Raw genomic sequence first — 16,253 nt, forward strand, 5'->3', positions numbered from 1 at the left:
GTCTCTAGTCTCTATTTGAGACATTTTGAGGCAAAGTCTCAATTTGAGACTAGTTACTATTCACTAAACAGTCTCTAGCGTTAGTCTCAAAATATTGAGACCTGGTAGTTGGCAGGTCACAAAACTAAAAAGAACTCTTGTCTGCCATTTTGAATATACTGAATAGAGATCATCATAGATATTAATCGATTGTCGTTTCTTCATATTTTGTAAGCAACTCAAACATGAAAAGGTTAAAAATAAATCAATTTTACATAAATTTCGTAAATATTATGAAACAAAGTCAACATATATTTTTATTTTTATTGATAATTATGTTTTTTGACTATCTTATAGAAAATTTAATATTTGTTATCGACATATTTATTTTCATTCAAGTGTAAAAACATCTCTGAATAATGAAATGTAATAGATTTTGTGACTGTCACTTACAGAATAGCAATATCATCTCAAGTCTCAAAAATTGTCTCTAACTTAAAATCTCAAATTTAGAGACTTGAGACTGTCTCAAGTTACAGAATCGCACGGTAAATATAAAATAGCTAAGGATAGAATCGAATTTATGTTGTGTGCGAGCGTAGATGGTTCCCATAAGTTGAAATCATTGATAATTGGTAAATCCGCAAAAGGTTGCTTCAAAGGGTTTGAAACCCCATTGCAACATGCTAAATCGCAAAAGTTTTGGATGAATTCAGACGACTTCGGGAGGTACAATCGTTATCAGTGAAGTCATCGAAAATTGGAACGACGATGAGAATACGAAAGATGACGCAGATTTCTAAGTGTCTGATAGTGAAGTTGAAGAACCAGTTATCAAGGAGAATATGCAACAACAGAAAGGGAGTTTTTCGGAAGCAGTTGAATACATCAATACCTTATAAAGTGGTATGAAAACAATAATGATGCAAATCAGATATCACATCCTATTAATATGCTCACGAAAATTGTCAGGAGCTATTACACAAAAGAAAAGAAACAAACAAGTCTCCACCCCTTCTTTAAACCAACCCTTACAAATTAATATGTACATACATGTGTATGTATGTATAATGTGAAAAAGTACAAACTAAATCTTACCGTGCGATTCTGTAACTTGAGACAGTCTCAAGTCTCTAAATTTGAGATTTTAAGTTAGAGACAATTTTTGAGACTTGAGATGATATTGCTATTCTGTAAGTGACAGTCACAAAATCTATTACATTTCATTATTCAGAGATGTTTTTACACTTGAATGAAAATAAATATGTCGATAACAAATATTAAATTTTCTATAAGATAGTCAAAAACATAATTATCAATAAAAATAAAAATATATGTTGACTTTGTTTCATAATATTTACGAAATTTATGTAAAATTGATTTATTTTTAACCTTTTCATGTTTGAGTTGCTTACAAAATATAAAGAAACGACAATCGATTAATATCTATGATGATCTCTATTCAGTATATTCAAAATGGCAGACAAGAGTTCTTTTTAGTTTTGTGACCTGCCAACTACCAGGTCTCAATATTTTGAGACTAACGCTAGAGACTGTTTAGTGAATAGTAACTAGTCTCAAATTGAGACTTTGCCTCAAAATGTCTCAAATAGAGACTAGAGACTGGTTACAGAATCCCGCTATTAGTTTCTGTTTTGTTACGAGTAAAAGTGAGTCCTGGAAATAAATTGAACGTATTATATCACCAAAATTATGTTTATTTCTTAGTTTCTTTTCAAATTCGAAAACCCTTTGGAAAACTTAATATTTCGGAATAGTAAAAACACTCTTGGAACATTTTGGTTAACTTTTTCGCGACTGTACATATAAGTGATCAGGATGACGAAAATGTTGAGATATCTCGATGAAACTTGGTATGTGGGTTCCTTAGTGCAAAAAAAATTGACTTTTTAGATGGGCGTAATCGAACCACTGCCATGCCCATTAACCGAAAAAATATAAAGTGCCATAACTAACCACTAAATTAAGATAAGATGTATAAAGCTGGTACAGAGGATTACCAAGAGGCAAGTGTGGAAAATTTATTTTGGAAAAGTGTGCGTTGCCCCGCCCTCTAACAAGTTTAATGTACATATCTCTTAAACCACTTAAGCTAGAACAACCACATGCTGGATACAAATATTATAAGAACTTCTACTGCCACTGTGAAAATGGATAAATTCCGAGGATAAACCCGCTCACTCCCCATATAACGATACTGTTAAGAACTACTATTCGTTCAGATTCCAGTACACAAATCAAGAAACAATTAATACATTATAACGGAATAAAACTTTGTAAGGATAATGCCTTTAGCGTGTGCCACCTTATGATCAAACATTGTTTAAATGTGTAATATATATAACTGAAATTAAGGGATAATACTTCTCTTATAATGGTATGTCTGTGTGTCAAAAATTAGTTGACTCGGAGCAATACTACCCTTAGCCTCCATATACTTAATATAAAGATATTAAAGATTTTAGAACTTCCGGGTGACGTTGTACCGCATATAACGGTCAATATGTGAGTTATACCAATGAAAATAAGACAGCGTGTGTTATTCATAACAATGTATCTTTGTGCCCAAAATAGATAACTTTGAGCGAAAACCTAACCCCTATATAACTAACATTAGGATTTTCGAACATCCGTGTGACTTTATTCTTCATGGTTGGTTTTACACCTTAAAGTATTTCACTGACTTTGATTCTTGCAAGTTGCGAGAGTATGAAATGCTCGGCTGCAGCCCTTCCTTACTTGTGTTTATATTATCCTTTGTGTGTGGGAATGACTAGAGTAAAATACCGCTATTTCGGTTTTCAGATCCACTAGATGAAATCAAGTCATTGCAATTCAACTTCAGATTAATCCACCTTTTTTTTGGTATTACGATTTTCTACTATTATCATTAACTTGATTAGTGTTGTTGCTTGATGTTGTCAACTTTAAAAATTACGATGTGATAAATTAATAAACAAACGAAAAATTTTAAAAGAAAAATCAAATCAATTTAATTTAATAATCAATTTCCCAAAGAAAGAAAATTATTAAATTGACTTTAGTTTTGATTTCAGTTTCATTGCCAATAAAAAGGCTCTTAAACAATAGGGGTATTCTCTTGCTCTTGCAAAACCCTTGCACGGTGCAAGAATTGCATATATTTCCTCTTGGTGCACCGGCACAACAACAAATACACGCAGAAAATTATTTGCAATGGCTGTAAAATAGGTCAGATCAAAACCTATGTATATTTGCATCCAATGTCACGTAAAAATATAATTGCAACCCTGTTTTAGCTGTCATTTTACATAAAGACATATTACGTCGTTAAATTGTAGAGGAAGGTAAGTTTTAAATAGATTTTAAAATTTCTATTAAATTCTACAGAATTTTTACAGTTTTATACAAACATGAATACCGAAGTTGCGCCCCCAGCGAAGAGGAAAAGGCAGCAGCCAAACAAGAAGTGGAAGGAGAGTGAGGTGCACTCTATAATAGTTTTTAATGGAAGAGGCGGAATTTGAGGTAAGTTTATACGTCTTTTTTTTAATGTTTTATTTAATTCGGGTTTCTATTATTTCAGGCTCCAACTGCGCAGTTGTTTTATAAACGATTTTTACATAAATCGCAGTTGGATGTTTCATGGGATCTGGTGCGGTGGAAGGTCCGACATTTGAAGGCGCAGTACCGTAAAGCCAATGACTGACTCGCGTCAACGGGTGCAGGACTACAAAATGAAGCTTACGGCAGAACCATCGAAGGTTAGTATTATACAGATATTTTAAATTTATTGTAAATAAAATATTTTTTTACCAATTTCAGCAAAAATTGCTAAAATGTGTCCATTCTACGACCAGCTGAGGGAAATATTTGGAAAGCGGTTGCCGGCCATGCAAACGTGACTGGTTGAAAGCAACCTTCCTTCGCCTCAGGTATGTCCAGTTAGTCCTGCACCAGAATTCGAAATAGAATTCTTATCAACAACATGGTATCAACATACCAACAGTCAATTCGGCCTCCGAAATCATCTGTTGGACAATTGGCGGCTATCTAAGCAGAAAAAATTGCTATGGAAGCGAAAAAACTGGAGTTTGATAAATATAAATTCGGGGAGGAAAAGAAAATTCAAGAAAGAAAGTTGGATATTGAGTCAAAAAATTAGAAATAGAGTTGAAAAAAATAGAAACTGAGGAAAAATGCAAGATGTTAGAATTACAAATGAAAAAAAGAGTGGCTATGTACGAAATTGAAAAACAAAATGAAAATAAAAACAGTTAAATATACTAATTAACATTTGTATTTATTTATGATTATTCATGGCAGTTAGATTATTTCTTTAGGTTTCGTAAGTATGAACTTATATGAATAGTTATATCAAAAATAGAGTTGGTATGCCTAATACCAGTATGTATAACATACATATATTACTAATTAACGTTTTACTGATCACCAAACATTATTGTGTACAAAGATATGCGCTTGGCTTCTGCCTCAGTTATTCGCAGGCCATTTTCATGTGAAGGAAATTCATCTGATTCTTCGTCGTTATCGACAACTATATTGTCTACGTATTCAATATCATTAGAAGTAGCTCGGAAAATGTTATGCAATATACAGCAAACAATAATCCAGTTGGAACATAGAATATGACTTTGTTCGTCCTGAATACGTATTCTTAATTCTTTGAGGCTGCCAAAGCGTTCTTTTAGAATCCCAAAGCAATGTTCAATCCTCACGCGATATCTGCTTTGACGCAAGTTGAATGCTTTACGCTTTGAATAGTCCATTTGTTGTGAATTTGTTCGAAATGGCGTGATAAGAGTGGTCAGCAATGGATAAGCAGAATCTCCTGCTAACCATTGAGAAGAAGAGAAAAGTGAGCCTTCCTGAGTGGAGAGAGTACTAGTACGAAACATGCGAGCATCGTGTACACTACCAAAGTGTCCCGCTACTACATGCCGAATCCTTAACTGGTAATCGCATACAACTTGTGCCTTTATGGAATAGATTTGAAAAATAAGCCAAATGATTAACAACTGGTGCTTCTGCAAGTTTCAATTCTGTACCATCAATATACCCTATACAATGCGGTAGCTCATTGTACGTTGTTTTAACGATATCTTGTCTTTCATTGGTATCAGGCCAAGTGATATATCTAGATTTTAACTCCAAATTTGACGAAAATACTCTTTTTTTAATCTTGTAAAGCGTTTCACCATCTCCTACACCAAACATTGTAGCTACTTTCCGAATCGCCGCACTTTCACCCGATGAACCCAAACGATATAAGGTTATAGCTAACTGTAGTTCTCCTGAAAATTGCCTAATGGATTGAGCATTGTTAAACTGTGCACTATCTTTGATCAAGGACAATAGCGACGCAAATTGATCTCTAAAGACTCGGAGCATTTGTTGGTAACGTCCTTCGTCTAAATAGTCAAAAACATTAGTCCTCCATTCCAAACACTTAGGCACATTTTGATAATTTCCGCGATGGTTCGATAAGATAATTGTAAGACTTTCATTCAATTCATCCATAGTTTTCCAATAGCTATTGTCGTCTAAAAAGTTCAAATTTTTGTTTTTTTAAAGCTTTAAAAAGTGAAATAAACAATTACCATCCAGATGTAGTAATATATTAGAAGCAGCTTCTTCAATGAACAAGTTTATGTTTCTCAGAAGTTTGTGGCATTTTTAAAAAATAGATTCGTTAATCTTTCGCAATTTGTTTTGTTTTGTTATTTTTTACACAATATTCGTTAAACGAGTCATGCACAATAGAGATTCACAAAAGTTTTGCATAATAGTCATTCACAATAAATTGACCGAATCAGCCGTTCATATATCACTAGATTCGGCAATGGGTGCTTAGTGCTCTTGTATATTTCGGTATAGTATTTTTGCAATCTGCAATCTTGCAAGAGCAAGAGAATACCCCTAATGTTTATTGCAGATTGATAAGTTATGAGGTATAATTTTTTTTTATATGAGCTGAAAAAACTTTACCACAAACTCTGCATTTTTTTGTTTAGTTGTTATCAATAATGCTTTTTGAAAGAGTTTAACTATGGACTGAAGCAACCTACGTGTTGTTACAACACCTGCTTTTAAATATTATAAACACCATAATTGTGAACTGTGGATGAAACATAAAGGATTGATAAGGAGGAAAACGCTTCAAAAATTTAATTTTACTGAATAAGTATATTCCTAGGAGTAATAGATTGTATCGATTCTTTATGCTGGAAGCAATTCCCACGAACCTTTAATTATATTTTAATGTCTAATTGTAGCTTGTCTCATCCAATTAATAAATTTTACTCCACGAGTTCAACAAATTTTTAATTTTTCTTAGTTTGAAAATATAAAGAAAATAATCTATAATAAATAAATAATAATAATGTGTAAAATGTAATGTAATAAATTCATTCGGGCCTATTACGGTTGTCGTTTTAATTGTCTACAAAAACACTATAAACCGTCGTTCCGTTCCTAAATTCGTATTCTTCAAGTATATCGTAAAGTCAAAGAAAAGTTACCGATATTTTAAGCAGAAATTAAAAAAGTGCGATAACGCCCAATATCGTTATTGTATTAAGTTGTTATTGGTTGTTTTCCAGAAAATAATTGATTAATTCTGTGAATTTAAGTATAATACTACAATTACGCAGTTTAATTGATGGAACCAGCAAACATATGCTAATGTAATTATATTAATCCGCGGGTGCTCTTTGAGAAAATCCTTTAGCTATGTTTGGGTGCAACTTCATAATATCCACCAGTACTTCAAATTGAGTTTTGTTGGTATGTTTTTGTTTCTTCTCTCTAAATTACACATTTAAAACATAATTTAATGCGTTAGTTAGCGACGCTGAAGATAGCCTAAGTAAATTTCACACTTAACTTAAACAAACAATCAAATTCCCGCATTATAAACACAACAGACAGAATTCCATAACGAAAAACTGATAAGCATAACAAAACTACCTTTGTTCTAGCAAGATAACAGGGCCCGAATCGCGGCATTCGAGATCAAGAGAGCTATTGTATCGAAACAAATTTCGTGACGTTTCGAGTAGCCGGATCGCCGCACTCGATACGAAGCGAATCTAAATTAGCTCACTGTAACAGACCTGGCCTCTCTACAAAAAGCATTTACGAAGTGTCAAATTGTGAAATCAAAACAAAAGAAATCAAAACAAAGAAAGTTGTTGAAGCCGTGCTATATTTTTTTATAAAGGTGAAATACTATTGTTAGGCTATGTTCGTAAATGCATCATGACGCGCATCATGACGATTGCATAACAAACAGAACGTTCAGAAATGCAATATTGCAACACTGCAATAATCAAGCGTTCAAAAAAGCAACACTTCTATCAACTGTCATACATAATTTCTATCAAAAAATTGTTTACTGCATTTAACTACGATGTCTGACGAAAAGTAAGTGCAAAACTGTTTTATTTTAATTTTTGTATTGAAATTTAGTTAAATTATGTTAATAATAATTGTATAAATTATTATTTTTAAATTTTTAGTGAAAATCTCAGTAATGCGGAGACGTAGTTATTGCTGAGAGTACGGTTAAATATGGAGGACGAATTCAAATCCGGTAGAAAGAAGAAAAATGTATTGTTTTGAGCGAAATTAAAAATGTAAATCCACATATAAGACTGGACAGCACCACAGCGCAAGGAAAATTCTTAAATCTCTTGGTAACGTACAAGCGCATTAAGAAAAGAAATAATTCTTCCGGTAGAGAAGCTACATCCTGGAGGTATTTTGAGGACTTCGACGAAGTTTATGGTACAAGGCACTCAATTACTCCTCCAATAGCAAATTTGCAAGCCTCTTTGGATTTGGTACCTTCAACGTCGCCCACATCTTCAAGTGAAGTAAATGAGTCGCCAGATTCTCCACCGACTAGCAGTCAGAGAGCCACTCGTCCTCGAGCGACGTCTAAGAAAGACATTTTAAAGTTTTTCGAAGCAGAGGCGGTTAAAGAAGAAGCTCGACATAACGAGGTCATGGCTATGGAGAGGGAAAAGCTGTCTCTAGAAAAAGAAAGAATAAATGCTCTACTAGACATGAAATCGGTGCTGGCAGATTATTTAAAAAAATAGTGTTAATATGAATAGATAAGTATTTGGCCTGTGGTAGAGAACTGAAATGTACCTTTTTATTTTTTATATCTGTAAGAAGTTCAACTTATTTTTTTATTGCAACTAGGTTTAGTTAAATAAATGTTTTTTCTTCTAGAAAATGTCCTCGGGAAACGACTTTATTGTTTTAATAAATGATTTGTTTTTAGGTATTTTTCTTTTTAAAGACAAACATTTGTACCTACAAATTTTTCTTTTTGACTTCAATAGCCTTCTTTTTCTTAAATTTAAAGAAAATCTATCATATCTTTGCTCACAAATTTCGTCTAGTATTAGATTCAGCAAAATTTCCATTTTAGTATTATACGCGTTCAAAAATGCAAACAAATGTATCTGCAAATTGTCAAAAATTGTATAAGAAGTATCAAACGTCAAACTTGCAGTGTTGCAACTGTTGCTTATGCTGCAAGTCATGATGCATTTACGAACATAGCCTTTTTCTCAAAAGTGATGCATCCAATAATTTTTTTATATTCGTCTTCGGAATCTGAGGAAGAAAACGTGCAGCAAGTCATAAGGAACCGAATGCGAGACAAAAGCAATCCCTTGGCATTGCCGGCGGCAGCGTAAGGAATAAGAATTGTGTACAAATTAATTTCAATTGCCTACATGTTTATATTTACAGCTTCAGGAAACGGTTCAGACTCTCTAAAAGTGCATTTAACTACGTATTGGCTGAACTCAAATTTGAAAGGCATTTGTCAACCGCAGTGGCACCAATGATTCAACTGGGAGCGACTTTGTCCCTTTTGGCCAGTGGTGGCTACTAGCACTTGGTGGGAAATGAATTTTTGATAGGAATATGTCAAAGCACTATTTGCAAAATAATAAAAAATGTAATCAGCGAAATGGAAACAAAGTTGCGCCCCCAATTTATTAAATTCGTGCCCGACAATCTTTCGGAATGCACGAAATCGTTTGTTGAAAAATACAAAATTCCTGGAGGTAAGATTAGCGCTTTTATTTTGGGTAAAATGAAGCGCTTTTAAAGCTGAAGCATACTTAACATATTTAAAATTATGTTTATGCATGCAGTTATTGGAGTATTGATGGCACGCACTGTGGGCTGCAAAAACCAACAGTAAATGAGCACATGTTCTTCAACAGGAAAGGATACCATAGCCTCAACTCAATGACAGTAGGTTGCATATAAAATGTATGCACATACACATACGTATACTTATAAACTTTAATTTAATTACAGATATGTGACCATGAATACCGCATTTTGGCCATTGACTCAAAGTATGGTCTAGCCGCACACGATTCCTTTGTGTGGAAGCATTCGGCACAACGAAAGTTTTTGGAGGAGCAATTTAACCAAAATAACTTCAAAAATGTTTGGCTTTTAGGTAATATAACTTTTTATTGTACTGTTATGCATATATGTACCTAAATTTAAAATACATTTTTTGTAAATCAATAGGAGATTCGGGTTATCCCTTGGAGCCGTGGTGTTTAACACCATTCAGGAACCATGAAGAAGGGTCTACTCAAGCTCGGTTTAATGAGGCTCATTCTAAAGCTGTGTGGTTGAAAGAACCATTGGTATCCTAAAGGGCCGTTGGAAAATTCTCAGCAATGACAAGAGAAGCCGTTACCAACCTGAAAAAATGGCACAATTCGGGAATGTATGTGCAGCGTTGCATAAAATATGCATACATTTCAAAGATGCGTCGTATTGCAGAGATTATGCACGTGAAGCTATTAACACAGAAGTGGATATGGGAAACGAAACTCATTTAACCAAAATTGGACACAAAATTCGAAACCATATAATATTGGCGCTAGAAAATACAATTTGAATAAAACAAGTGTATGTATGTTTATTATTATTTGTATGTATATTTATTTATTTTCTTTTAAGGCTTCTAATTGTATTCGGCTAATTTGCAGCTCTATTGCTTTGACTTCCATATAAGCTTTGTGAGCTTCCTCTTTCATTTCCATCGACCTCTCCTTCAAAGCTACATATAAGCTTGTCTAGTTTTGCGCCTATACTCTGCTGGTAGCTTTCAAACGCGATCATGTTTTCTTTAATGAGGGCCAGCTTTTCATCGGCAGCATCCTGTTTGCTCCTCTTCGTAGCGCTGCGACTAGTAGAGGGTTTCGGTGGAACGTCGTCTTCGTCACTGTATAAAAGCTCTGCCATAAGCTTTTCGACAGGCTCTTTTTCAGGGGTGGAGTTGCCAAAAGTAAGTTCTTACTTCTCTCAGGCCTTCTACCGCAACGTCCATGCCGGTAGCCTGAAGCAGTTGCTCCTCTGCTGTTGTTAGGTACTTTTCTTCGTAAGGACCACCACCAGTTCGCTGCTTCGACGCTTTGTTGAAAGACAACTTCTTTTTGACCTTGTGCTTTTGATCAGCAAATACCTAAGTGTATATGTATATAGAAAATATATTTGTCAAGACACTTATCAAAAGAGGAAATGCATGGAGATCTACGTACTTTCCGCCAAGACTTAGCATCCTTCATTGGTGGACCGGCCGCATTAAGCAGGACCGCCAAGGAGTCCCACAATTTATTGGCAGCAGCTTTGCCCTGACCACAATTCGGCAATATATTTTTGGCCAAATCTTGATGCCGAAGCATGTATTCGGCCATTAAATTCTTTTGTCTCATGTTGATTTCATTAACATTTGTCCTAAAAAAAATGATTCTATTTATAAAATAGTCAATAACATAAACGTTAACTTACATTTTATTTGACTTTTCCTGAGTAGACTCACGACGTTTGAAAACTTTTGAATTAACGATTGCAAATTATCAATCGAATGACATTTCGTTAGGTTCGTTTGAATTACAACTCGTTATCGAATGACAAAATGTCAAATTTCGAACGAGTTTACTCGATAACTAGTGCCGCAATCCGAAAACTGGAAATTTCGAACAATTTCACTCGTTCACGAATGACGCGATTCGGGCCCAGATATCGAATTACAACAAAGAAGTTGCAAGCAGATAACAGCAGCCGCATTTCATAAGTATAAATAGCACTAAGATTATAAAATGCAGTCAGTAAGAAATTATGAATAAAAAAGGCAACACGAAAATAAGTGTACTGCCCAAATAAATATAATTTCTTTTACTCGCGACAAACAACAGTTTGTTAACTCGTTCTCAAGTATTTTTTTACATAAATATTTATAAATGCTCCATTTTTGCCAATTTACGCAGTTTACTGATCAACGGATAGATTTCGACAAATATTTTCGATTTTGCGGTTTCAATGATTTCGAAATTAGCGCCATCTATTAGCCACGAAATGTGTTTTATCGAGGCGGCAAGTAAGTTCAACTGCATCGAAAACTTAATTTTCGGTACGGTTTCAATGATTTCAATGTAATAATTTTCGATCGAATTGCCAAGTTTTTCGATCGAAACGGATTCAATAATTAGACCCATTCACTGCATTTCCGAAAAAGTCCGGAGAAACACGCATTTAATATGTGTTTATTTTTTTGCTCCGGAGGACCCCCTCTATCCGTACATACCCATTTTAACCCCGAAATCGGGGGATGTTATTCTAAATCGGAGCCAGAAAAAGCCGGAATAGGGAATATAGTTATATATTCATTTGTCGCAACGAAATCTGTTGCCAAAAAGTAACTAAAATTTGTAAAATTTCATTTTTATATCTATGTATGAAGTTTTTTTAATATATATTTACAATTCAAAATAAATTAAAAAAATGGTGATCAACAAAAGCTAGAGCAAGAGGGGTTATTATTATCATTGTCTTTTTAATATATATTTAAATTCTGATAATGGTTCAAATATTTTTTGCAAAACAAAAAATAACAACTGCAGATACAATTGTGCTGTTGGATGTTATCATATACTATGTTTATACGTACAAATTAGTCGCATTAATTAAAAGCGCTTTCACTCCATACACATTTCCCCTACAGCCCTGACAGACGAGCAAAATTAATACGCATTAAGCTAATGTGCATTGTAATTTTATGGTGACAGACGGCAGACTTGTGCATTTAGACAGCTAATTGTGAAATTTGTTTATTTATTAAAACAAAAAAGTGAAGTAAAAATTAATAAGAGAAATTATTAATAGAAATTTTAGTATTTTTGGAAAATCAAAGTGTGCGAAAAAGTTAAGAATATTGGAAAAATGGATAGCAAACTGTGTGTTGTTTATTTTCTGCCATCTAAAACTATTAATATTCCTTTGCATTACAAGTTAGCATTAACATGGGTCAAATGCGCAAGTAACTGTAAATTAAGCCCGCTAATGCAAATTAGCGCTTTCGTCTCTCAGGGCTATTAGGTATTTACACTGATGGTTTTACGAGTATATTGGTATGAAATCAACCGTATTCAAAAACAAATCAGCTGTTTTCATAACATTTTAAAAGATGGCTACAATTCTCCAATTTTGAGTGAGACATGTTCATTGTATCGGGTGATTTTTTTGAGGTTAGGATTTTCATGCATTAGTATTTGACAGATCACGTGGGATTTCAGACATGGTGTCAAAGAGAAAGATGCTCAGTATGCTTTGACATTTCATCATGAATAGACTTAGCCTTAGCCACAACGTCGAATTTTCAGTGAATGGGCCCTAGAAAAGTTGGCAGAAAATCCGCTTTTTTATCGACAAATTTTGTTCAGCGATGAGGCTCATTTCTGGTTGAATGGCTACGTAAATAAGCAAAATTGCCGCATTTGGGGTGAAGAGCAACCAGAAGCCGTTCAAGAACTGCCCATGCATCCCGAAAAATGCACTGTTTGGTGTGGTTTGTACGCTGGTGGAATCATTGGACCGTATTTTTTCAAAGATGCTGTTGGACGCAACGTTACAGAAATAAGCCAGCAACTATTCCAGCTTTGGAAGACAACATTTCCGAAGAAATTCGGGCTATTCCGGCCGAAATGCTCGAAAAAGTTGCCCAAAATTGGACTTTCCGAATGGACCACCTAAGACGCAGCCGCGGTCAACATTTAAATGAAATTATCTTCAAAAAGTAAATGTCATGAACCAATCTAACGTTTCAAATAAAGAACCGATGAGATTTTGCAAATTTTATGCGTTTTTTTTTTAAAAAAAGTTATCAAGCTCTTAAAAAATCACCCGATAGAATCACACAAGTAACAAAAGAATCATATGGTCGTCAACAGCTGAGATCAACTGATCGAAATATGTAGTTGATTTTTCGGCACAGAGATTTAAATAAAAGGACTTAAAAATGGTAAAGAGGTTGCATTATAGACGCGTTATCGATATATTTTGGGTGTTTGGTTCTCCAGGATGCCTATTTTCACCCATATAATATCTAGTATACCAAACAAAACTACTTGTAATAATAAAAAAAATTTATATATATTCTTCAAATATATTTAATAAAATAGGAAAGATTTACCAATATTTTGATACAATAAATAAAATTTTAATCAAAACTAGGTAAATTTAGTCTTTATGAATTTTAATAATCGAAATACATTTGAAACTTTAACAAAAACGTACTTAAAGCAATAAATTGTATAGCATAACACGGCAACACAGGCTATGTTCGTAAATGCATCATGACGCGCATCATGACGATTGCATAACAAACAGAACGTTCAAAGTGTAAACACAATGGCTACGACAGACTGCAAGCTACATCTGTCAAATATTAAAATACACACGTTCTTATGGGCAGTGTTATTTCGACAGCTGCACGACTACACGACTGCAGGCCGACAGTTGTCGTTCTCGCTAACTTCAAATTGCTCCTATTTTTGCCAACGACAATACGACGACAGTAGAATGGAAGATAGAAAGAGGAGGTAGAGTGGTGATGCCACTAATATGTAAAATGTAAAATTATTCACAGCTCTAACAAACTTGATGTTATTTTACAAATAAAAGCATATAAAATAGCTATATTATAGCTCTATTATAACATTTGTAATAACAATTGATAATTTAAAGCAAAAATATTGACCTATTTACTTATTTTTTGCATAAAAAATTTCACTTTGAACAAATTATTAAAATTTCATTGAAGTGAAAGGTATTAGTATGGCTACAACGAAATTGTGTACATACAAAATGGACAACTGCGTTGTTTTGTGCACATGCCGGCCATTGTGTTGTTGTTGCTTCTCAAAATGTACATGTAGTAAGATGAACAACGACGTTCTCAGTTCACTGTCGTGCCGCTGCAGTCTGTCGTAGCCATTGTGTTTACACTTTCAGAAATGCCAATATTGCAGCACTGCAATAATCAAGCGTTCAAAAAGACAACACTTCTATCAGCTGTCACTCATAATTTCTATCAAAAAATTGTTTACTACATTTAACTACGTTGTCTGACGAAAAGTAAGTGCAAAACTATTTTAATTTTTGTATTGAAATTTAGTTAAATTATGTTAATAATAATTGTATAAATTATTACTTTTAAATTTTTAGTGAAAATCTCAGTAATGCGGAGACACAGTTATTGCTGAGAGTACGGTTGAATATGAAGGACGAGTTTAAATCGGGTAGAAGGAAAAAAAATGTATTGTGGAAGAAAGTTGTGACCGAAGTTAAAAATGTAAATGAAAACAATAAAAATTTAAATGAAGTTCATCAGAAAACGTAATAAAAAAAATTATTCAAATAAAGGAAGGTGAGGTAAAGTAAATTTTTTTGATGAAAACAGAGTGGTAAAATAGTTTCTTCTATCGATTCCATTGATATCATCTGAATCAACACGGCGAATGGGGGCATCTTGAATTCCTTCGATTTCATTGTTGGTTTCCATATAGGCATGTGTTATTGTATTGTTAATATGTTCAGAATAACCTCCCTTATTTATGATAAAATTGTGTAAGATCGCGCTAGCGAGTATTACATTAGATGTGGCTTTAATGCTCGAAGCTTCAATATAATTTAAAATTTTAAACTGTTTCTTAAAAATCCCGAAAGTTTGTTCTATAAAAGTCTTTTAAAAGACAAACATTTGTACCTACAAATTTTTTTTTTTTACTTCAACACCCTTCTTTTTCTTAAATTTAAAGAAAATCTATCATTTCTTTGCTCACAAATTTCGTCTAGTGTTAGATTCAGCAAAATTTCCATTTTAGTATTATACGCGTTCAAAAATGCAAACAAATGTATCTGCAAATTGTCAAAAATTGTATAAGAAGTATCAAACGTCAAACTTGCAGTGTTGCTACTGTTGCTTATGCTGCAAGTCATGATGCATTTACGAACATAGCCTATACCTGAACTAGTCATTCAGTATTTAAGATATCGATCTGAAATTTTGGGCATGTTCTATTCTTTGTCTGAACTCCCAATATGCAGGGTGTGTTCCAAAGTAAACAGGACTTTAAAAAAAAAAACAGAACAAAAGATTTTTTCGGCAAAATAAATTTATTTTATTCAAAATAGTCTCCTTCCGCTTCAATGCAGCTTTTTACACGGTCCACAAACATGTCGAACGATTGTATTAGCTCGTTGACCGGTATAGCCGTCAGTATAAGCTGGTGCAAGCCTTTTGAATGACCTCTACGTCTGCATAACGCTTTCTTTTCATAGGCAAATGCATTTTTCCGAATAGGAAGAAGTCGCATGGTGCCATATCAGGTGAATATGGGAAGTGGCAAAAGGTTAAAATGTGATTTTTTGTCAAATAATCGGTCCTTCGAATGTTGGATTCTGAGCAATTTTTGCGGAACAAACCGTGCACACACCTTTCGTAAGCCCAAATGTTCGGGGTAGGAGATGTTCAATTCTATTTCCATGAATTTCAATGATGATTTTGGCTGATTTTTAATGAATTCACGCACAGTTTCGATGGAATTTCCAGTGATCACGGATTTGGATTGGCCCATATGTACATGGACATCGTCATTTATGTCCTCACGACCACTTTGCAAACATTGAAACCACTCTGCTACTCCTCGGTAAAGGTTTTACCAATTTTAAATCAAAATTTAATGTTGGCTATTTGTTTGAAGCTCATTTTCGCACCGATACCACAAACATACTGACACTTAAAACGCAATCAGGGGTGTAGGGAATCTGAGAGTTGTCGGAATCAGAATCGAAACCGATCAAAAAAAGTAGGTGTCACGAACTCAGATATTGTTGGTTTGATATTCGAAACAGAATTTGTA

The 16,253-nt window shown here is 33.9% G+C and overlaps 2 protein-coding genes across 3 annotated transcripts; one reads left to right on the forward strand and one right to left on the reverse strand.

Moving 5' to 3' along the window:
- Positions 1-8,567: 8,567 nt before the first annotated feature.
- On the forward strand, positions 8,568-10,284 carry LOC120781644 (putative nuclease HARBI1). 2 transcript variants are annotated; one of them, XM_040113874.1, is made up of 5 exons: positions 8,568-8,710; positions 8,770-9,089; positions 9,180-9,282; positions 9,349-9,496; positions 9,571-9,979. In XM_040113874.1, the coding sequence occupies exons 3-5, from the start codon at positions 9,238-9,240 to the stop codon at positions 9,699-9,701; spliced, it is 324 nt and encodes a 107-aa protein (XP_039969808.1). In that variant the 5' UTR covers positions 8,568-8,710; positions 8,770-9,089; positions 9,180-9,237; the 3' UTR covers positions 9,702-9,979. The 2 variants fall into 2 exon arrangements, 1 of the variants encoding a protein (XP_039969808.1); XR_005706114.1 differs by lacking the exons at positions 8,568-8,710; positions 8,770-9,089 and adding an exon at positions 10,012-10,284 and having other exon boundaries at positions 9,106-9,282; positions 9,571-9,960.
- A 1-nt stretch (position 10,285) lies between these two features.
- On the reverse strand, positions 10,286-10,776 carry LOC120781643. The gene is made up of 2 exons (XM_040113873.1): positions 10,593-10,776; positions 10,286-10,516 (listed from the first exon to the last, which is right to left on the reverse strand). Exons 1-2 carry the CDS (start codon positions 10,764-10,766, stop codon positions 10,319-10,321), a joined length of 372 nt encoding a protein of 123 aa, XP_039969807.1. The 5' UTR covers positions 10,767-10,776; the 3' UTR covers positions 10,286-10,318.
- Positions 10,777-16,253: the final 5,477 nt, after the last annotated feature.

The sequence above is a fragment of the Bactrocera tryoni genome, unplaced genomic scaffold (assembly GCF_016617805.1).
Source record: "Bactrocera tryoni isolate S06 unplaced genomic scaffold, CSIRO_BtryS06_freeze2 scaffold_7, whole genome shotgun sequence".
Taxonomy (NCBI): Eukaryota; Metazoa; Arthropoda; class Insecta; order Diptera; family Tephritidae; genus Bactrocera; species Bactrocera tryoni.